Here is a 23,586-nt window from a genome sequence, read left to right as displayed (position 1 = left end):
GGCACAGGTTGCTCCTGCTTCCTGACCCCTCTTGAGAGAAACTGCAATGCCTTCAACTCTGGCTGAGTCTCCTTAAGCTGTTCCTTGAGGAGCAGTGGCCAGCAACCTCTGCAGGGGCCTGGCTTGAAGAGCTGCGCTTTGGTGATCTGGGAAATGTAGCGGAATCAACCACGCACTTGATAGAGGAAGGGTAGAGAAGAGATAAGAGACAGAGCACGAGAGGGGAGCTGAATGACTTCACTGGCAGAGCACTAAAGTAGGCGGCCATGAATGCTTGAGGGTTGATCAATGGCCTGCTTTCCCATGCTGCTTTGCATTTCTAGTGGCTTTCCAGTGCCAGTGCCCGGGAGGGGTTACTCTCCTGGGTTTCTGCTCTTCCCACAAAGCTCAGTTTTTGACTTCTCAGGGGTCCTTGAGGGTTGGCTCTGTGACTAAGATTCCTCTCTTTCTTATTTCCACAAGCATCCTAACTATATTGCCTGTCCACTTCCATGAATTAATGACGGAACTGCTGCTTCCTACATCCAGGAGTACCCAAAACACATCTGAGAATTCCTTTGAATCTATTATGTTACCTCAGTTTGGGGCCTTTTGTTTTCCCCTCGGTTGTGAGGTTGTGTAAGTGTGTGCATGTGAACACAAGTAACTAGGGCTTTCCACTTTATCTTTGCCGTCTTGTCACACACAGTTAGAGGTCTTACTGATAATTTGGAGTGAGCCCATTGAAGGCATCCTGAACGGGGGTGAAGATAGTCTGAGAGGCATGCCACAGGGAAGACCTGAGAGAACTGCTGTTCTCGGAGATGCTTGGGGACGCACGACTGCCTGGAAGAAGGAGCACGTTGGTTCCTGATGCCACACGGGGAAAGAAGCTATAGGGTAAACGTATTGGCTTGATGTAAAGAACTTCATAGGAACTGTACAACCATGGAACAGGGTTCCTCACCTGATTGTGATTCCCATATCCCTGGAATAAGCTAGTAGATGCTGTCAGAGATTCCCGTGCTGGACGGGATACTGTGACCGTCAAGGTCCATTTGATTCTGTGTCTAACACTTTACCAGGAGTTGGTGAATGTTCTCCTCCCAAGAAGATGACTCCTGGGGAGAGGAATCCAAAGAGACATTTTGGAAGGTGAAATCTCAGGGGCAGACATCAATGTGGAGAGATGGTTTGGGCCGGGTACTTGCCATTGCCCCTCAAATTAGACTGTAGCTGGTAAACAAGACCAGCCATGATCCGTTTCACCACGTGGAGATGCCTTCCCCATCACTGTTCTCACCCATCATTTGTTTGCCAAAAGTGAGCTCCCCCAGACCAGTTGGGCTGGGCTACCTGCTTCTTGTAGCCCAGTGATGGCGAACCTATGACACGCGTGTCAGAGGTGACACGCGAACTCCTTTTTTTGGTTGATTTTTCTTTGTTAAATGGCATTTAAATATATAAAATAAATATCAAAAATAAATATCAAAACCTTTGTTTTACTATGGTTGCAAATATCAAAACATTTCTATATGTGATATGGCACCAGAGTTAAGTTAGGGTTTTTCAAAATGCTGACACACCGAGCTCAAAAGGTTCGCCATCACTGTAATGTAGCCTCTATCCATGAAAAAGTGCCAGAAGGTGTGGCATAAGGATGGCAAGAGAGAGAGGAGGTTGCTGCTGCAGGAGACACCTACTCAGGCACTTTATGGAAGGCACCCTTCTCTCAGCATCAGCGTGGAGCCAACTTTTCTTTCTTTTTATGACTCAGTCATCATTAATTAGAAAAGCTGGCTGAGTTTTCTTCATTTCAGTCAGAAATTCTGCCTATGCTTAAGCTGTAAGCGCCATAGGAATTTACTGCCTTCTCATTTAAGGACTCATAGGAAACGTGTCCTTTCCAAGTAGTCCTCTTTGGACAGACCTTCAACCCCCTTCATGGTTTCTGTGGGTGGAGGATAACACTCTTTTCATGTGCTTTCGGCTGGTCCTACCATTGATTTATCTTCTCAAGATGCATGTCTAGCCCTAGCCAGTTTGGCTCAGTGTGTAGAGCATCAGCCTGTGGACTGAAGGGTCCCAGGTTCGATTCTGGTCAAGAGCACATGCCTGGGTTGCAGGCTCGATCCCTAGTAGGGGGCGTGCAGGAGGCAGCTGATCAATGATTCTCTCTCATCATTGATGTTTCTATCTCTCTCTCTTTCTCTCTCTGAAATCAATAAAAATATATTTAAGAAAAAAGAGATGCATGTCTGGGGTCTTAAGTGGGGGCTAGAGATGAGGAATACATCACTCACTCCCTATCATGGAATGAGAGGCATCATGAATTTAAAGAAAAAAGCCTTGAGGATGGACAAGTCTGAATTTGTTTGAATTAGTTCCCGTACTAGTTAGCTGTGTGGGCTTGAATAGTTTATTAACTCATCTAAGCCACAGTTTCTGCATCTATAAACTCGAGGTGATGGCATCTCTTGTACTTGGTTGTATGGAAGTGCCTAGTGTGGTACTTGGATCTGAGTAGGAGCTCAATGAATGCCACCTCCCTTCCTCTTCTTTTCATCACTTCCCGGAACTCCAGTCTTCATTCCGTCCAAGGCCTCCTTAGCAGCCATCCCGCAGGCACACTGGTGGTCCTGCATGCCAAAGGAGTAGTCTTATTGGATGGAAAGTCTTGGTGCCTTTTAGAACTTGCAGAGGGATTCATAGACAGAGTAAGTGGCCATTTTATGCTATTTTGAGCCCGACCTGAGGAGTTGATACCTGATTCCATCTGTTACTTGTTTACTTACAACCCTGAGGTGGCCTGAAATTCCTCCCATTAGTCATTTCCATTTTTAAATTATCTTCTGGACTCAATAGATTGATATGGAGAAATAGCCCATAGGCTGGAGTATAGAAAGCCATTTTCAAGGGTTGAGAGGAAGGCCTGGTTGTTGTCTGTCTCTCATCCAGTATCACATTGGACCCTTTAAAAATAAATTCAGTTGGCTGACACCTTGAAGTGGAGACTCTGTCATTTACCTTTTTAAATTTTTATTTTAAAATATATGTTTTTATTGATTTCAGAGAGAAAGGGAGAGGGAGAGAGAGATAGAAACATCAAACACATTGCCCTAACCGGTTTGGCTCACTGGATAGAGTGTCGGCCTGCGGACTGAAGGGTCCCAGGTTCGATTCCAGTCAAGGGCATGTACCTTGGTTGCGGGCACATCCCCAGTAGGGGGTGTGCAGGAGGAAGTTGATTGATGTTTCTCTCTCATCAATGTTTCTAACTCTCTATCCCTCTCCCTTCCTCTCTGTAAAAAAATCAGTAAAATAAATTCAAAAAAAAAGAAAGAAACATCAAACACAGAAGCATCAACAGACTATTGAACCTCAGAGAGAAGTCAGGGGAGGTTGGGTGGGAAGAGATCAACTGTTGAACTTGAATGCATATATGCATAACCCATGGACATAGACAATGGGGTGGTAAGGGCCTGCGGGGGTGGGGGGAGGACAGGAGCGGGCTGGTAGAGGTTAATGAGGGTAAAAGGAGGACCTATGTAATACTTTCAGCAATAAAGATTAAAAAAAAAAGCAATGATGAGAATCATTGATTGGTCGTCTCCTGAGGGATCAAGCCCACAACCCGGGCATGTGCCCTGACAGGGAATCGAACTGTGACTTCCTGGTTCATGGGCCAATGCTTAACCACTGAGCAACACTGGCTGGTTTACCTTTTATAAAAAAAATCTGGAGTCTTGAGTGCAGGCCTTGCCTTCAGTAGGAATTATCAACATTTTTCAATGATCCAGTGAATGTCTTTTTAAAATTATATGATTCTGACACAAGCTACAACATGGTTTGACCTTGAGGGCATTATACTAAGTCCCAATCACAAAAAGGTAAATACAGAATGATTCCACTTATAGGAGGTATTTAGTGTCATCAAATTCACAGAGACAGGAAGTAGAAGGGTGGATGCCAAGGGCTATGGGAAGAGGAAATAGGGAGTTGTTTAATGGGGACAGAAGTTCAGTTTGGGAAGATGAACAAGTTCTGGAGATGGATAGTGGTGATGGTTGCATAGCACTAAAAGGGAACTTAATGCCACTGATCTGTACACTTAAAATGGTTAAAATAGTAAATTTTTTGTTATATATTTTTTAGCACATTAAAAAATTATTTGTGGCTCAGTTGGTTGGAGCATAGTCCTGTACACCAAAAGGGGGTGGGTTCAATCCCTGGTCGGGGTGTGTACGGAAGGCAACAGACTAATATTTCTCTCTCTTTTCTCTCCCTCTTTCTAAATTCAATAAACAAAAGTGTGTGTGTGTGTGTGTGTGTGTGTGTGTGTGTGTGTGTAATCTAATGGTGTCCTAAATTTTAAAAATTGTAGTATAGTAAATTATTCCTCAAAGATAGTATTATGAATTAATATGTAAAAATATTGATGGATATGCTTATTCAACCAACACTCCTCAGCATTCTGCTCCATCCAAGCCCCTGAGCTCAGAGTGAGGATCAAAGACTCAGCCCCAGGCTTATTCTCCCAGACCTAAATTTTCAGGGTAAAGCTGAAGACCTGGCCCATGAACCCCTGATTCAATGAGTGAAGGTTGGACTAAGCCAGAGGAGACTGAGGAAGAACTGCTCAATTTGGGGGGTGGGGTGGTAGTGGTTTAGCTGGAGTCTGTTGTGTGAGGAGGGTCTCAGAAAGAGGGAAGGGGCCTGTGCTGGTAGACCAACCTTGGGTGCAGACACAGTCGTAACGTTGTCAGGTGAGCCTGAGAAATGGCAAGAAGTTTGGTGGGCCTCAAGTGGGGCCCTCCGTGTTCAGTGAAAATGAGATGGAAGGAGTATGCCACAGTGACCCCAGAGTCCTTAAATCTGGTGCCAACCTCATTCCAGTCAACTGTCAGCTGGCAGCTTTGGCTAAGTTAAAAAAAAGTCTCTGTAAATCTCTGTTTTCTTATCAATAAAATATTTCTTCCCAAGTTGACAGAATTAAATGAGAAAATGTGTGGAATGTTTAATTGAGCTATATCGACACCATCTATATCTACATTTATATCTGTATCTATATATCATCTATAGATCTATATCATCTATGTTTATAACACATACACAGGTTGGGAGGACTCTGAAGATCTGGACACAAACCTTGATTATTTATAGGTTTTGCTTCTCTATTTTCCACCAGGGCATTTGGGCTCTGGGGAGTGATGAGAACATCTTGGGTGTGTCTGGTTCCCTTGGTCTCCCCAGCCCAGTCTCTTTGTTATAGAGTATGGCTGAGAGTGTGGGACCCAGGGTGGAGGATCTTGGTGGAGCCTGGGGTGTCAGCAAGGGTGGTTGTTGAGGTTGTGGGAGCATAAGGCTGACTATTTTGTTGATTACTGTGTTGGAGTCCAGATCAGAAATCTAGTCCCTTGAGTGAACCAGATTGCTTTGTTGCCATGGAGACCACTCTCTTGGTTCAGACCCATTCCTCCTACTTACTACAGAAATAGTTTGGGAGACAGTAAGGTCATTTTCATCAATGAAAGATGATGCAAGATGACGCGCGTGGATGGCAAGTATGGGTGACTTAGTTGTGATACAGCCCCCCAAAATAATTTGTCCAAGAACAGTGTAGGGAAGGGACGGGAATGAGCACTGTGAGGCTCCATTAGCTTGAGTCAGTTTAGCAGGTCTTACACAGTCCTCTCTTAGGACCATGGAAGGTTAACTAGGGGAAGCTAAATATTGGGACCTAGAGAGGGGAGAGAGGAAGTCAACACAGAGGGACTAATGGATTAATTCTACATAATTGACTGGCAGTCCAGTAATAATTGGAGCTAACATTTATTGAACACCTACTATATGCCCCAAGCTGTACAAATTATACCCCTCTACCCCAGCTAATACTCATGCAAGGATATTTTCTCTATTGATCTCTAGAGAGAGTGGAAGGGAGGGGGGGGGAGGGAGGGAGGGAGGGAGGGAGGGAGAGAGAGAGAGAGAGAGAGAGAGAGAGAGAGAGAGAGAGAAGAGAAGAGAAGAGAAGAGAGAAGAGAAGAGAAAAGAGAAGAGAAGAGAAGAGAAGAGAAGAGAAGAGAAGAGAAGAGAAGAGAAGAGAAGAGAAGAGAAGAGGAGACACATCGATTGGTTGCCTGACTGGGGCTGGGGATAGAACCTGTAACCCAGGCACATGCCCTTGACCAGGATTGAACCCATGATCCTTCAGTGCATGGGCTGGCACTCAAACAGCGGTGGGCTTTTTATTTTTAAATGGGAAAATATTATGTTTTTATTTTTATTCATTCCTAATATATATTTAGTATTTCCTTCAATCATGAGTCTAGGCAACAGATCACAGTGTTATTATCAGAGTTGTGCCTTTGTCACCTTGGAAATCAAAGCTATTTAACCGAAGAGGACTGACACTGCAAATCGACGAAATGATCTAGGCTATTTTCTGGAACCTGGGGGTGTCTCAGGCTATGTAAATACAAATAGCATTCCCTCCCTCTTCCATTGCTTTATGAGCCATGTCAAGATAACGACTGAGGGAACAATATGTGCAAAATGTTCAGATTATCATTGTTGGAGATTTTTATCATGTGTCTTCAAGCCAAGAGGTCAATTTATTGGACTCATATGAAAGTCCAAAAAGGGCTCTGATTAACTAGTCAGTCTCGTTTACTTTTTTGTTTGCTAGTTTATATTTTCTCCTCTGTATTCATTCTTTTATTGAGATATAAGTTACATCTCATGAAATTCACCCAAAGAGATAAATAATCACTTACCAAAGGCAACCAGTTGGCAACTTTCAAAGCTTGGGTTTAATCTCCGGTCTGATGTCCTATATGTATTCTGGACACAGTGGCTAAGTGCAATTGAAAAGGTACAAACTGACTTCATGTGCTTCAGTTCTGCCTAGGCCAGCCGTGGGCAAACTACAGCCCGTGGGCCGGATCCCGCCCGTTTGAAATGAATAAAACTAAAAAAAAAAAAAAAAAAAGACCGTACCCTTTTATGTAATGATGTTTACTTTGAATTTATATTAGTTCACACAAACACTCTATCCATGCTTTTGTTCCGGCCCTCCGGTCCAGTTTAAGAATCCATTGTGGCCCTCGAGTCAGAAAGTTTGCCCACCCCTGGGCTAGGCCCAGCTTTTTGTGACTTTTCTGGCCTTTCCTTTGTAGGGGGAGGGTATGTCTGGGACTGTGAGGTGATGAGCCCATCCTTTGTCTTGGAATAAACCATGCATCGCCTTTCTCTGGTTTCACTCTTTTTTTTGAAATTAGTTTTAGGTTTATTGATTTGCTTATTTAAATTTATTGAGGTAACATTGGTTATTTATGGTTACTTGGTTATATGTTACAGGTGGACAGTTTTATAAGACATCATCTGTATATTGCATTGTGTGCTCACCACTCAAAGTATGGTCTCCTTCTGTCACTATATATTTGACCCCCTTTATCCTCTTCATCCTCCTCCCTCTGGAAATCACCATACTGTTGTCTGTGTTTATGAGTTTTTTTGTTCTTCCTTTGTTGCTTTCTGTTTTATTTCCCACATATGAGTGAATCATATTGCTCTTGTCTTTTCCCGTTTAAGTATTTCACTTAGCATAATACTCAAGATCCATTCATGTTGTCACAAATGGCAGTATTTCATCTTTTCTGATGGTTGAGTAGTATTCCATTGTATATATGTACCACACCTTTATCCAATCACTTATCAAAGGATGACACTTCAGTTGTTTTCATATCTTGACCACTATGAATAATGCTGCAATGAACATAGAGATGCATACATCCTTATGAATAATTGTTTTCCATTTTTTTCAGGCAGATACCCAGAAGAGGGATTGCAGGGTCATATGGTAGCTCTATTATTAATTTTTTGAGGAACCTCCAAACTGTTTTCCATCGTGGCTGTACCAGTTTATCTTCCCACCAGCCGTGAATGAGGATTTCCTTTTCTCTACACCCTCTCCAACACTTGTTATTTCTTGTCTTATTGGTAACTAGAGGCCTGGTGCACAGATTCATGCACCGGTGGGGTCCCTTGAAGTAGCCCGTGGGGATCGGCCAAAACTGGCAGTCCAATGCCACCTGCTGCTCCTGCTCATCCCAGCCCCACTGCGACTGCCACCACTGCTGCTCAGTAGCCTCGCTGCCGCCCCGCTGTGGTCTCTGGGCTGTCGCTGCCAGCTATGAGCCCTGTGTCTGGCGTCTGGGGTGCACTGACCACCAGGGGGAAGCTCCTGCATTGAGTGCCTGCCCCCTGGTGATCAGTGCACATCATAGCGATCGGTCGACCAGTCATTCGGTCGCTTAGGCTTTTATATATATATATAGTCTTTCTAACAGGTGTGGTTTCACTCTTTTTGTGTGTTTTCAGCCTTGATTCCAGACATGCACCTGCTGCCTAGAGGGGAGTTTTCTAGACTGAAAAGTCAGTCTTTACCTCAAGTATTATCTTCCTCTCCCTGAACACAGGTAACTCACAGGAGTGGATGTTTCTGACAACCCAATCTTATTACATGGTAAAAGGTGAGAAAAGAAAACCAAGTCCAAGTAAGTTTTCTGTTGTCCTTGACAGAATTAAAAATGAATAAAAAACAAAGCAAAACCAACTAGTTCATCCATTTTCTTTTTCTCCCCCCCCCCCCCCCGCTCCATTTTCTTAAAGCCTGTGTGTATCATGATGAATGTGGCCTTTGAGCTCCAACCTTGGTGCCTGGGTCATGGGTCTTTAAAAAAAATTGTTAAGTGATTTATAGCAGAGCAGACATGAAGCTCCAGTTACAGCAAATAGATGAGCACAATGGATTGCATACAACATTTGGATATAAATATGCCCATTTAAAAATAAAAGTATGATATTTTGATGTGTTAATAACATGTTGATAATTGCACAATAAGCAGACTGGTATCATGATGAGGTCTTAACTTGGTCCACATTTTTAGGCCTATAGTAGGTATTCAATAAAATAGTCATTGAATAACTCTGGGAGTCAAGCTGACTGAATGAACTAATCACTGGACTTTTTTTTTTTAATCCTCACCCGAGGATATTTTTTCCATTGATTTTTAGAGAGTGGAAGAGAGAGGGAAAAACAGAGAGAAACATCAATGTGAGAGAAACACATTGATTGGTTGCTTCCTGCACGAGCTCTGACCAGGGCCTGGGCCGGGGAGGAACCTGAAACCAAGGTATGTGCCTTTGACGGGAATTGAACTCAGGACCAGCAGGCCAACACTCTATCCACTGAACCAACGGGTGAGGGCATGGACTTTTGACACCACAATCAGATAAACAATTGAAAAAAAATTATTGATTTTAGAGAGAGAGAGAAATACTAATTTGTTGTCTCACTTATTCATGCATTCATTGGTTGATTCCTGTATGTGCCCTGACTTGGGATCGAACCCACAACCCAGGTATATCAGGATGACGTTCTAACCAAACTGAGCTACCTGGCCACGGCCAGACAATAAACAATTTAAAAGTGCATGAATTCTGTGGTTATTCCATGACTCAAAATAATCTTTTAAAATAAACCATTGTCAAAATAGTATTGTGAATTAGAGAACAAAAACCCAATTTAAATCTGCTTTCATCAAGGAAACCTTATGTAGTAATCATTTGTTTCCCACTTTCCCTAGTGGTCTGAAGTGTGGACAGCATTTGCTGCTGACTTAAGCAAGCAGGCTGCCTGCTGTGCCCCGTTCAGCTTTTGATCAAGGCAAATTCAGGGGCTGCTCTGGCAGTTAAATGCATAGACACGGAATGTGATGTGATGTGATGTGATGTGATGTGGCTGGATATGAATTGGGAGGGAGAGTTTTTAAGTGTGCCTAGCCACTCACCTTCATGGGTCCAGTGGAAGCAACCAGGATAGAGTCCCCTTTTAGGAATGCCTTCTCCACCCTCCCTCATTCCACTTGGCAGGCTAATAATAACCTTGGAGTCATCTTGACTCCTCTTTCTTTTTTATATTCCTTATCAGATCCATGAGCAATTCCTGTTGGTTCTACCTTGAGCATATATGTGTAATCTCACCACTTTGAACTACCTCTGCTGGTACTATGCTAGGCCAAGCTACCATCATTTCAGACCGAGGCTATTGAAGTAGCCGCCTACCTGGGTGTCCTGCTTTTGCCCTGACCTTCTTATAAACTATGCTCAACGTAGTGAGCAGAGGGATTCTTTTTGAAAATGTAACACAAATCACATAACTCTTCTCAATTTTTCTAAAAAATTTCCAGATCCCCATTATTCTCATAGTAAATCCTTACTGGGATTTACTAAGTCCTTACAGGGACTTATTCCCCATTGATCTCGCTGAGTTCGCCTGCCACTCTCTCCCTGACTCACTCCAGTCAGTCACACTGCCTTCTTTTCTGTTCTGGGAACATACCAGGCAGCCTCCCATCTCCATGACTGTCCAACTCCCTGATTCTTTGCTCTGCCTAGAACATTGTTCTCCAGATAGCCATGTGGTTCACTCTCTCACATCCTTCAAACCTTTGCTTTCAAATGTCTCCTCCTTAATGAGAACTATCCTGATCACCCTCTTTAAAATTGTAACAATTCTCCCATCCTCACCAGCCCTCCTTCTGTATAATGCCAGGGTTGCCATTCCCACAGATTAGGAAGTGAATGGTGTTCCCTGAGTTTGTCCAACTCATGGCCCTGTTATTGGCTTTTATTTTTCTCCATAGAGAACTACACAATTTTCTTTACTTTGTTTATTATTTGACTTTTTCCCACCTATGACTTGAATGTAAGTTCCATAATGGTAGGGATTTTGTCCCCCCCCCCCCCCCCCCCGCCATGTCACCAGTCAGCGCATAGCAGGTGCTGAATACAGATTTGTGAATGAATAACTGATAAAGAGTTGTTTCCTCCTTTTCAATCTTACACGTTTTATTTTTCCTAATTGTATTATTAGACTGACTGGAACATCCTGAATAATGTTGAATAGAAACAGTGAAAGTTGTTAATTGTTGTCCTTCCTGATTTTCAAGAGACTGCTTTTAACAGTTTAGCATTATGTATTAGGTTTGCTATAGGTATTTCTTGTATGTACTATTTATTAGGTTGAGGAACTTTCTATTCATAATTTGCTGAAAGTTTAAAAAATTATTTATAGTTGTGGAATTTGATTGAATGATTTTTCTGCATCTGTCTACTGAGATTATCATGTGTCTCCTTTAATATATTAATGTGGTTAATTACATTAATAGATTTTCTAATATCAAACCAACCTTACGTTTCTGAAGTACTCAAACTAGCCAATGGGAGGAATACAAGCAGAGCATGGCAACCTTGCCAAGCTGGGAAGACAAGCATAGGCATTTGGAGAGGCTAAAGCAGTTTGAATTTGCACAGCAGAGTCCCAGAGTAGACAATCCTATGGAGAGAAAGCGTTCCAGGAATCTGGAGATTGTAACTGGATACTAAGCCACATATACTAGTACGTAGAGTGAAACTCCATGAGGCTGGTCAAAGGACATGTGGGGAACTGCAAACTGAACAGTTTCTAGAGTCATATTGGTCTGGGAAATATTCGAGTTCCAACCAGCTACAGGAGAAAGTTCTCACTGAATTCATTGAATACAGACATCATTCATAGAGACCCCGGAGGGTCAGCCTAGTAGTCAGACTAAACTATTTTTAGAGTAAAGGCTTTTAAGACTCATCCTAACAAAGCATAACAACATACCTTGAAAGAGTTAACTTAATCTGCATGTAACATAACTGCCTGTCAGAACAAAGTCTAGTACTCAGGAAAAGAAGGCAGCAAAACCTAGCACTCAACAATGTAGAATTCACATGTAGATTAAGACTCATAAATGACAGAGATAATATGATTAAAAGACAAGGGCTTTAGAACATCTATTGTAAATATGCTCAGTGACATATAGGAAATCACTTAAATAATAAGTGGAAGGAAAAAAAAATAACCAAACGGACCTGTAGAGCTAAAAAATTTAATGTGGCCCCAGCCTGTTTGGCTCAGTGGGTAGAGCGTCAGCCTGTGGACTGAAGGGTCCCGTGTTTGATCCTGGTCAAGGGCACATGCCTGGGTTGCGGGCTTGATCCCCAGTAGGGAGCGTGCAGGAGGCAGTCAATCAATGATTCCCTCTCATCATTGATGTTTCTATATTTCTCTCCCTCTCCCTTCCTCTCTGAAATTAATAAAAAGTATATTAAAAAAATTTAATGTGAAATGAAAATTTTGCCAGATTAATAGCAGATTAGACTCTACAGAAGAACAGGTCAGTAAACTTGCAAGCATAGTAATGGATATGATCCACACTAAAGCACAGAAAGAAGGAAAAATCCAGGTTGGGACGGCCCCGGTGAGGCTGAAACGGATAATAAAGACCAATATAAACTGATGAACAAAAATAGATGCAGAGGCAGAGCAGCATTGAACAGACTGTCAAACTACAGTGGGAAGCCTGGGGAGGGTTTGGGAGGGGGTGCGGTTAAGAGATCAACCGAAGGACTTGTATGCATGCATATAAGAATAACCAATGGACACAAAACACTAGGGGGTAGGGGAGGCCGGGGGGAAAGTCAAGGGGGAGGGAAAGGGGGACATATATAATACTCTTTGTAATACTTTAAGAAATAAAAATTATTAAAAAAACAAAAAAGAAGGAAAAATCCCACTAGATCCACTCTGTCCTGTGGGAAAATATTAAGCAGTATGTGTAATTGTATGATTGAAGTCTCAGAAGGGAGAGGGTCAGGAAAGAAATATATTTGAGGAGATACTGGCCGAAGTTCTTTCAAATTTAATGACAACTATAAACTCACAGATACTCAAAAAATCACAAGCAGAATAAACATAAATAAAACCAAACCCAGCGGGGGGAGGTGGTAGGCTAGAAAGGGTCAATGTGGAGAAAAAGGGCACATCTGTATTATTTTCAACAATAAAGATAAATTTCAAAAAAGAAAGAACAGAAAACCAAATCCAGACACATCAACACCAAATTGCTGGAAACCAGTGGTAAAGAAAAAATTGTTTAAAATTTCAGAAGGCTGGGTTGATACATCTAGGTTGATGACATTTGCTCTATTATTCTGCAAGAAATAGTTTGTTGTTCACTCACTGACAGGGACATTTGGGTTTCTGCTTTTTGGTGATTATTAATAAAGCTGCTATAAGCATTCTCATACAGATGAAAAAAAAATCCAGAGAATAACGATACATTAAAAATAGAAGAACAAAGGTTAGAATTGCCACAGATTTCTTGTCAGAAACAAAATAAACTAGAAGACATCAGAACATCTTTAGAGCCTAAGGACAAAAATGCCGTCAGTCTGGACGTCTATATCTAGTGAAAATATTCTTCAACAAACAAAAACAAAAAACACAAGCATTTTCAAATACTAAAGCTGAGAAAATTTGTTTCCTGCAGATATGCACTTTAAGAAATATTAGGGAATCTTCTTCAGGCAGAAGGAAAGTGATACCAGATGGAAACTTGGATGTACACATAGGAATGAAGACCACTGGAAAAAGGAAACAGAAAAGAATTTTTCTTATTTAAAAATTTTTTAAAAGGTAATTGTTTAAAAGCAAAACAAACCTGGTACTGTGGAGTTTATAACACATCTAGATGTAAAAAGTAGGACAGAAATAGCATGAAGATTTGGAGAGGAGAAAACAAAAACCAGCATTTCCTTGACTCTTTGGCAAGTTGATTGGCTATATGACTGTGTTCTGGTCTGTGAGTTGAGCGGAAGTGGCACATGCAATTCTCCGGAGATAGAAAGATAGAAGGCATGTCTTTTATCTCTTCCTTCTTCCTGCCTGGAATTCTGACTGGAGCTCCAGAAACTTGGACAAAAGAGTGACCTTTGGATAGTGAACAATGACTTTTCCTTCCTTGGATAATGAAAGAGCAACAAGATCTAAGGAGCCCGGTTCCCCAACACCATGGATTGCCAGATCAAACCTGGATGGGGCCTTCTGGATATTTTTCAGTGAAAAATAATTTATCTTGTTAAGTTACTGTTATTTGGAGGTTTTCTTCAACCCAGAGCTGAATGCAATTCTAACTAATATGGTTAACTATTTAAAAGAGTAATGAATGCAATTGGTAAATCTGACAAGATGATCTAAAAAAAAAAAAAAAGAAGAGAAAGCTCTGGCCAGGTGGCTCAGTTGGTTAGGGTGTTGTCCCGATACAACCAACCAACTGAGCCACACTGGCCAGGGCTGGCTCTGACATTCTAAAAGACCTAGGTTGTGTCTTTTGCTCTGTTATTGTTCTATCTTGGCATGGGAGAAAGAAAGTGTGCACATGTATAATTTCATAGCAACCAACCATTAGGAAGGGCAGGCATAACTTCTGTTCCAAGCAGGAAGCCTGTTAATAAAGAAGAGAGAAGCCCCTGGAACGAAATGATTCCATTTTGCTCCCAGGAAGCAAGCCCTGGCCATTTTCTCATTCACTGGCAGGTGAAGTCTGCTCAGGCTTACTAACCAAGGTTGGCTTTTAGAGCTTCTGGTGGGGCTGCCATGCATTTGGCACCAGGCTGTGAGCAGGGCTCCTGAGTGAAAACAGCTCCCCTGCCCGCCTTTCAGAGCCTTTGTCTGCACAGTGCTGTTCTTTCCAAGGGCCCCTGTCTCAGGATCACCTGAGACTCAGAAATTCACCAGGAATCCCTTTGCAGCATTGCGCATTCCAGATCCCTACGTAGAGAGGCCACACCCAGATTCCACATAAGAGCCGCAGCAGACCAGCTCTTTCTGTACATGCTCTCCACCTTCCTGAGTGTTCCTGCCTCATGGCTGAGCCATGTGTCTGCGTGTGTGAGTGACATCGTTGGTCCCATATGAGAGGTAAGATTCTTCTTTCTTTTTTTTAAAAAATATATTTTATTGATTTTTTACAGAGAGTAAGTGAGAGGGATAGAGAGAAACATTGACAAGAGAGAAACATCAATCAGCTGCCTCCTGCAACCAAGGTACATGCCCTTGACCGGAATCGAACCTGGGACCTTTCAGTCCGCAGGCCGATGCTCTATCCACTGAGCCAAATCGGTTAGGGCAGATTCTTCTTTCTTAAAAAGAATTATTGATTTTTGGAGAGAGAGAAAAAGGTGGGGGGGGGGGAAGACAGAGAGAAAGAGAAACAGAGGGGGTAGGGGGAGAGAGCGCGCGCGCGCGAGAGAGTGAATGAGAGAGAGAGAGAGAGAGAGAGAGAGAGAGAGAGAGAGAGAGAGAGAAGACTTGTTGTTCCACTCATTTATGTATTCATTGCTTGATTTTTGTATGTGCCCTGACCGGGATTAGAACCCACAGCCTTGCTGTATTGGGACGATGCTCTAATCAACTGAGCTACCCAGTCAGGGCCAAAGTAGGTTTCTTCATCCCAAGCACATTTCTGCAACCAGCCTGGTTCCACATTGGGAAGTAGACACAATGGTGGGAGTCTGCCAGTGTGCTCTGTGCAGTGCCTCTTCTGCAAGGGCAGCTCCAGACACCCACACTTCACCTCGCAAATCTTCCAAAGGCTTCTGAGCCTCCTCTCCACATGACCATCTGCCTGACCTGCTTAATTGCCTCATAGTCCCTCTGCACTGCAGCCCAGCTAGCCTGCTGGACCTCCCCGGCACAACCCATCCCCTAGCCTAGGGCCTCTGACTGGGACGTGTGTCCTTGTGGGTCCTAGCCACAGTCTGATGCCCCCTCTGTGTTAGAGTTCTCCAGGGAAACAGAACTAACAGGATGTGTATATAGTAGATAGATGGGTAGATGGACCTAGATCTATCATCTAGCTATATTGATCTACCTAGCATCTATCCACAGAGATTTATTTTAAGGAATTGGCACATATAATCATCGGGGCTGGCAGGGCAGGTGGCGGGTTGGAGATCCAGGGAAGAACTGATGTTGATATTGATTTCAGAGAGAGGGCGGGAGAGGGAGAGAGATAGAAACTTCAATGATGAGAGAGAATCATTGATTGACTGCCTCCTGCATGACCCTTATTGGGGATTGAGCCCACAACCTAGGCATCTGCCCTGACCGGGAATAGAGCCGTGATCTCCTGGTTCATGTGTTGATACTCAACCACTGAGCCACACTGGCTGGGCCAAAAGATATCTTTTAATCAAATACAGTTAACCCTTTAAATAGTGCTGGGCTCACCCTTTTCCGTCCTGCTTGGGGTGAGGTTCTGTGGCTTTCTCTGACCCTTAAGCCTGTGCCCTTTCTTTGTCTCCTTGACTCCCACAGAGCCCTCCACCCCTTTTCCTGACATGCTGATTGTTCTCTTCTACTGATGGCATTCATTTGGGATGATGGAAAAAGTCATGGGTGTGTGAGTCAGGTCCGGGTTCTAGTGTAGACAGCTCCTTTCCTTGTAAGTGATATTGAAAAGGTCACTTTAGTCTACTCCTTGTGAAATGGTGATGTGTGCCCACCTCTTTTTAAAAATTTTATTATTTTTATTGGGGTGACATTGGTTAATTAAATTACATAGATTTCAAGTGTATAATTCTACAACGCATCATCTGTATATTGTACTGCAGGGGTCCTCAAACTTTTTAAACAGGGGGCCAGTTCACTGTCCCTCAGACTGTTGGAGGGCCGGACTATAGTTTAAAAAAAAAACTATGAACAAATTCCTATGCACACAGTGGCGGCAAAAACACCCGGCGGGCCGGATAAATGTTTTCAGCGGGCCGCATGTGGCCCGCGGGCCGTAGTTTGAGGACCCCTGTTGTACTGTATGTTCACCACCCAAAGTCAAGCCTCCTTCTGTCACCCTTTATCCTCCCTTTACCCTCTTCTAAAAAAAATATGGAATGCTTCATGAATTCGCATGTCATCTTTGTCCAGAGGCCGTGCTAATCTCTTTATCGTTCCAATTTTAGTGCATGTGCTGCCAAAGCAAGCACATGTGCTCATCTCTTACCACATGTGAAGTACCCGGCACAGAGTGGGCGCTTCATTTACTTGACTTCCTTTTCTCTCCAAGACCAGGTGCTACCTCCTCCCCTCACGTTGGCCCCTCTCCCCAGCTGGGAACGTGGATTGGAAGATTCCATATTGGTGCGTTAGTGAGGATTCTCCTGAGAAACAGAACCAATGGGATGTATATTTATAGAGAGAGGTGTGGGGCCTGGAAAGCCTGAAATCTACAGGCGAAGCTGGCAGACTGGAAATTCCAGCAAGAGTTGATATTACAGTCAAGTCTGAGGGCAGTCTGAGGTAGAATTCCTTCCTACTCATGGGAACCTCAGTCTTTTCGACTTATTGGATGAGGCTCACCATATTATGGAGGGTAATCTGTTTTATTCAAGTCTACTGACTTCAATGTTAATCACATCTAAAAATACTTCACAGCAACATCCAGACTGATGCTTGACCAAAATAAGTACCACAGCCTGGCCAAGCTGACACATAAAATGAAATTTCACACCTGCCTTCAAGGTTCACCTTTGATGTTGATGGCTTACAATGGCTGGCACTAGTGAGTGTTTACTGCAGACCAGGTACTGTGCTAAGTGCTTTCTTTGACTTGTTTGATTTAACAAACAGCTACATGAAACAGTTTCTATTTTGAATCTCAGTTTATAGAGACGAGAGCTTAAGTTGAGAGAAGTTAAGTAACTAGCCCAAGGCTGCACAGCAAGCTGTGGAGCTGGGGTTTGAAGCCAGGCAGTCCCAATGCAGAGTCCGCTGATGCAGCCTCACACAATGCTGCTGCCTCTTCTAGAATCTTAAAGAGACTGCCTGCTTCCCTGGGCCCTATTGGGGCTTGCAGGTCTCCGAGGCATTTTCTGTCTTCTGCCCCTGTCTTATCTCCATACCTGCTTGTTGGGAGCAGGTGGAGGGTTTGTTGAATAACTGAAGTCCAGAATTGTATGTGGTCCAGTGTCTCTGACTTCTACCTTGTGCCAATGAAGAAGGAGACCGGCCAGATTTCTGCCATGTCCCTGTCCTAGCAGCCAGGGCACTCCTGCATGGCCACCTTTCCTGGCTGGGCACTGGTGGGACCACACCTCCTGCAAATGGCACTGTGACCACCGGACTCAGCTGATAAGGAGTCAGGAGGAAGCCCAGCTCTGGGCTCTGGAGTCAGATGAGGTTAGTCCCTTGTAGGGCATGGTGGCCTGCCTGCAGCAGATGCACTTAACACAACTTCCGCCTTCTTGGAATACTTGAGCGGCCCAGGAATGTGATTTTAGGCTGTCCTGGCAACACTGCCTTGACCCTTTAGGATTAATGTTCTTTCCCAACCTCCCTGAATCTCAGGAACCACTGATTTTGCCTGCCCGGCTCAGTGCTGTGCTCACTCACTGCCCTGGGAACCAGCAGGCTGGCCCTGTTTCCTGATTCCTGGATGATGGGCTTCCTGGCCTTGGCCCCGTTACCTGCCTGCTCAAGGCCTGTCCTGTCGTAGGTTGTTGCAGGAGCAGTAACCACCACACACCTGTCCCCACTGATGAACAGGTTGACACTCTAGGCCTAAACCTGCCTCCTTCCTCTAGCAGTGGTTCTCAACCTTCTGGCCCTTTAAATACAGTTCCTCATTTTTCGACCCAACCATAAAATTATTTTTGTTGCTACTTCATAACTGTAATGTTGCTACTGTTATGAATCGTAATGTAAATATCTGATATGCAGGATGGTCTCTTAGGCGACCCCTGTGAAAGGGTCGTTTGACCGCCAAAGGGGTTGCGACCCACAGGTTGAGAACTGCTGCTCTAGTGGGTTGAATAGTGTCTCCTCAAGAGATATTCTAACTCCTGATCCCTGGTACCTGTGAATGTGACCTTATGTGGAAAAGGGGTCTTTGTAGACATGATTAACCTAATATCTTGAGATGAGAACATCCTGGATTGCCTGGGTGGGCCCTAAATCCAATGACAGCTGTCCTTATAAGAACCAGGCAGCCCGGCTGGTGTGCCTCAGTGAGCATTGACCTATGAACCAGGATGAACCAGGAGGCCATGGTTCAATTCCCTGTTAGGGCACATGCCCGGGTTGTGGGCTTGATCCCCAGTAGGGGGCGTGCAGGAGGCAGCTGATCAATGATTCTCACTCAGCATTGATGTTTCTAACTATCTCTCCTTCTCCCCTCCTCTCTGAAATAGATAAAAATATATTTAAAAACAGAGAAGAGAATGAGGCAGAGGGAGATTAGAGATCCTGAGATAGAGGAGGCCATGTTAGGATGGAGGCAGAGATTGAAGCCATGCAGGCCCCCAGCTAAGGACTGCCAGGAGCCCCCAGGAGCTGTGAGAGACAAGGAAGGATCCTCCCCTAGAGCCTTCAGAGGGAGCAGGCCCTGCTGACACCTTGACCTTGGACTTCTGGCCTCTAGAACTGTGAGACAATAAATTTCTGTTGTCTTAAGCCACAAAATTTGTGATAATTTTTACAGCGCAACAGCAAAGTAACACATCCCCTAATTATGGGTGTGGAATCCAGGATGCAAGACCGGCCCTACCTTGGATTGAGAGCCTGACTCTGGCCAGCTTGTGGCCTGGCTGTGCAGCCCCTTGTATGTACCAGGGACCCAGTGCCAATGAGGGAGGGACTGGATGGAACAGGAGTAAATTGAGTGCAGCTGAGTTAAAAGGTGGCATTCAGGGACTCACCTGAGTTCAAATATTCCCTATAGTATTTGTTAGCTCCACTTTGGTTTCCTCAGAAGATAGAGACCATAGTGGGAGTTATTACTATCGGGGTGGGACAGAGAGAATAACAGGCTGGGAAACCAGGTATTCTAGAGCACTTCTGCCATGGACTGGCTCTGTGACCTCCGATGCCTGTCTCTGTGTGAGGAGGCCAGTGTGGCCTGTCCCCGCACTTCACAGCACTGTCGTGAGAATTAAAGGAAGGAGTATCGGTATAAGACTCTTGCAAACTGTAAAGTATTTCACAACTCAAGGTATTTGTATTATGATTTATAGGGTGATTATCTGTCCCAATGCATTTATACTGCCGTGTGCGTTTGAATGTGCCTTTGTGTAGCTCAATGGGGGTGGGAGGAGGTGGTTTCCAAGCTACTTAACTCAAAGGGAATCATGATTGTCACCCCAGGTGACTTCTGATAGCACAAGCCCTCACTGAACTTCCATGTGAGGCCAGTGAGGCTTTTCGAGAGCTTTTGCTGAGTTTGTATGGATACATTCTGATTTGTGCTGTGTCTGGTGGAAGATCTGTGCACATCACAGATGGAGAGGAAACCCTCCAGATCTGGCAGCAGCCTGAGTTGGATGGTTGGAGAAGGCTGTTATATCTGTCCCGTGTCTGGCACCTTTATGCTTCCTGGGGGTGGAGAAGAGACCCAGGACTCTCCAGTGACTCCCCTCCAGTTCTTGGCATTGTGAGAACGTAATTATCTTCCTTTGTATATGATTATGCACCCAGGGCCTAATGCACAGTGCCTGGCACATGGTCCCCAATCTCAGGGTTTATGGAATGACTGATGCTCTAACCTGGAGATGAAGGAAACTCTGGCAGTTTATAGGTTTCAACAGCTGGGAATGTAGCCCAACTACTTCCAGAAAACATACAAGAGAGAGGGTGTGGGGTGTATCATTACTTGTGTCTAAAAATCTGATGACTAATTAATATGTAAATGCTAAGTCACTACAAATGACAGGTGGACTGAAATGATTTGGGGAGGGGAGTTAAACTGTAGACAGGCTATCTCTCAGATTACTGAGGAAAACCATGAAATGGGGCGTTTAGGGTTGCATTAAGTGGGGGAATGAAAACCATAAGAGCTGTCTCCAAGGACTTCCTGCCCAGCTCAGTCGGGAAGTAGAAGACAGTGGGATACATGAAGGACCACCACAAGGCTTACAAAGGGTGGTGCTGGGGCCATGGGGAGTGTTGTGGCTGTAGGAGTCTGATCCGGTTTTGAATCTGAGCTCTGTCCCTAGCGTTTATGTGACTTTGGGCACCTCGCTCTTCAACCTCCAGTTTCACATCTCTAAAATAGGGACAATAATATCTACCTCAGAGGGTTGTGGTAAGGACCAACTAGATCACAAGCGAAAGTGTCCAGTGGTTTACTATTATTACACTTACTGGCTTGGGCAATGCACTTTTCTGAACCTTAGTTTCTTCATCGGTAAAAATGGGATACGTGAGAGTACATGGCTCACAGCTGATGTTCAATAAAAGTTTGTTTTTATTTTTAACTTTTAAAAAAATTTTGAAACAGTTTTAGACTTAAAGTTGAAAAAACACTAGCAAGTTTCTCTTATACTTTATAACTAAGCTTCCCTAATTTTAACATCATACGTAATCACAGTACAATGGTCAAAACCCAGCAAATTAACATTGGCACAATGCTATTAACTAAACTGCAGACCTTATTCCTTTGTCCTTTTCTGTTCCAAGTTCCAAATCAGGATCCTGTACTCCATTTAGTTGTTGTATTCCTTAATTTTCTTCAAATTGTGACAGTTCTCAGTCTTTGTCTTTCATGACCTTGACATTCTTGGTGAGTACCGGTCAATTACTTGGAAAAAATATTTCTCAACTTTGGTTCGCTTGATGTTTTCTTATGATTAGATTGAGGCTGTGAACTTTACGCAGAAATACCACAGCAATGATCTATTTTTTGTTTTGTTTTTTCCTTTATTGCAATAAATACACATAACATGAAAACTTACCATTTAGACCAGTGGTTCTCAACCTTCCTAATGCCGTGACCCCTTAATACAGTTCCTCATGTTGTGGTGAGCCCCAACCATAAAATTATTTTCGTTCCTACTTCATAACTGTAATTTTGCTACTGTTATTGAGTCGTAATGTAAATATCTGATATGCAGGATATATTTTCATTGTTACAAATTGAACATAATTAAAGCATAGTGATTAATCACAAAAACAATATGTAATTATATATGTGTTTTCCAATGGTCTTAGGCGACCCCTGTGAAAGGGTCGTTCGACCCCCAAAGGGGTCGCGACCCACAGGTTGAGAACCGTTGATTTAGACCATTTTAAAGTGGCATTTAGTACATTTACAGTGTTGTATATCTACCTTGTCCAGAACATTTCCACCCACCAAAAAATCCCTTACCCATTAGCAGTCGCTCCCCATGCCCATCCCTCAGCCCCTGGCAATCACTAATCTGCTTTCTGTCTCTATGATTTTGCCTATTCTGGACATTGCATATGAATGGAATTTTTTGACTGGCTGTTTTCACTAAGCATCATGTTTTCAAGGTTCATCCGGGTTGCAGCATGAATCAGTACTTTATTTATTTTTATGTATGAAGAATATTTTGTGGACAGACCACATTTTACTTTATTTTCTAATTCAACAGTGAAACCTGGGGTGGGCTCCGCCTGGTGGATGAGGGAAGGAGGGAGGAGACCCCTGTGACTGGCAGGTAGTACTGTGAGGTGTGGGGAGAAGGGCCAGGATTGGCACACTGGGGAGTATAGGACTGCATTTACATGGTGCAGACAATGCTAATGGAGGCCACTTGTAGGACTGTCCACCGGGCAGCAGATTGCTTCCAAAGTCTCATTTGTGGAAAAGGAAAAACAGTTTCTATGAGGAGGGGGAGATGACCCAAGGATGGGAAGGGAATCTCTGGGGGTGGAGAACCTGGTTCTCAGTGGCACCGATTTTCTAGGGGCAACCACGGCCCCTGGAGACCTGCCCCTCTGTCCACCAGAGGCTGGGTCCACCGGGGAGCATGCTCAGGAAGGCGCCGGTGCTGGGGGGAGGGCATGTGCTCGTTGCTTATAGGGAAGGGGCGCCTCCCTTTAGGGTAGGCAAATACAGTAGTGGCAAACTTCTATTTATAAAAAAGGTGTGCCGAGGGGGAGGGCAAACATCTCCATTTCCTCAACCTCGCACCCCAGCTGTTCCCGTGCTAGCAGGCCTCCCAGGTTTCCCCGAGCGGATGCGGGGACCGAACCGGGGGATAGGTGGTCTCCTAGCCGGCCCCCCGGGCCCGGCCAGCCCGGCTGCACCGCAGAGCTCGCGCCGGGCGCGGCGCTGCCCCGGGCGGAGGGCGGAGCCGCAGCCCGCGCCCGCCCCCGCCCCGCAGCCCCGCCGGCCTCGTCCACCCGGCGCGCGCACCGTGCGCGTCTTAGAGGCCGGCGGCGGCGTCGGCGGCGAGCGCGGGCTGCGCGTGCGCGCTGCGGCGGCGGGGCGAGGGGCGGCGCGGGCGGGAGTCTGTCAGTGACAGCGGGAGGGGGCGGGGAGGGGGCCGGAGACGGCGGCTCTTCCGACATGAGGCAGCGGCACCGCGGGGCTCGGCAGTGGCGGTGGCCGCGGCCGCGGCGGCATCTCTAGCTCGGGAGGCTGCCCCGGGCCGGCGTCCCGGGCCGGCGTCGCGGGAGCGGGCTCTGCGGCAGTGCCGCGCACGGGCCGCCGGCGGAGGGGCCCGCGCCCTGCCTTCGGTGCGGGCGGGAGGGGCCCCGGGCATCCCCGCTCGTGGGGTCGGCCTCGGGAGCGGGCGGGAGGGGCTGGCCGCAGCCGTCTCTGGACGGGTCGCGCTGACTGGGGCGGCCGGAGCGCCGCGGGCTCCGCCAACTCGCCGCCCGCCTCCCGCGGGGCCGCCGAGCGCGGGGCGGGACAGCGGGGTCTGGCCGGCGGCCTG

General features: G+C 45.0%; 1 protein-coding gene and 1 non-coding gene across 3 annotated transcripts in view; one reads left to right on the top strand and one right to left on the bottom strand.

Moving 5' to 3' along the window:
- The window catches only part of LOC132233024 (uncharacterized), a 44,398-nt gene extending 29,543 nt beyond the window's left edge, over nucleotides 1-14,855 (top strand). Inside the window, exons 4-5 of one of the 2 annotated variants that reach the window (XR_009452535.1) lie at nucleotides 8,362-8,537; nucleotides 13,404-14,855. Coding sequence is in view for 1 of the 2 variants with exons in the window: in XM_059692954.1 (XP_059548937.1) it covers nucleotides 8,362-8,453 (92 nt within the window). In the remaining variant the exon portion in view is untranslated. Of the gene's footprint in view, nucleotides 1-8,361; nucleotides 8,666-13,403 lie in introns of those variants that run through there. The other variant, XM_059692954.1, reaches the window with a different exon arrangement.
- Nucleotides 14,856-16,792: 1,937 nt separating this feature from the next.
- LOC132233919 (U6 spliceosomal RNA) lies at nucleotides 16,793-16,896 on the bottom strand. The gene has a single exon (XR_009452769.1). It is a non-coding gene; the product is annotated as a U6 spliceosomal RNA (small nuclear RNA).
- Nucleotides 16,897-23,586: the final 6,690 nt, after the last annotated feature.

This window comes from Myotis daubentonii, chromosome 4 (genome assembly GCF_963259705.1).
Source record: "Myotis daubentonii chromosome 4, mMyoDau2.1, whole genome shotgun sequence".
Taxonomy (NCBI): Eukaryota; Metazoa; Chordata; class Mammalia; order Chiroptera; family Vespertilionidae; genus Myotis; species Myotis daubentonii.
This window is presented reverse-complemented; position numbering and strand designations above follow the sequence as displayed.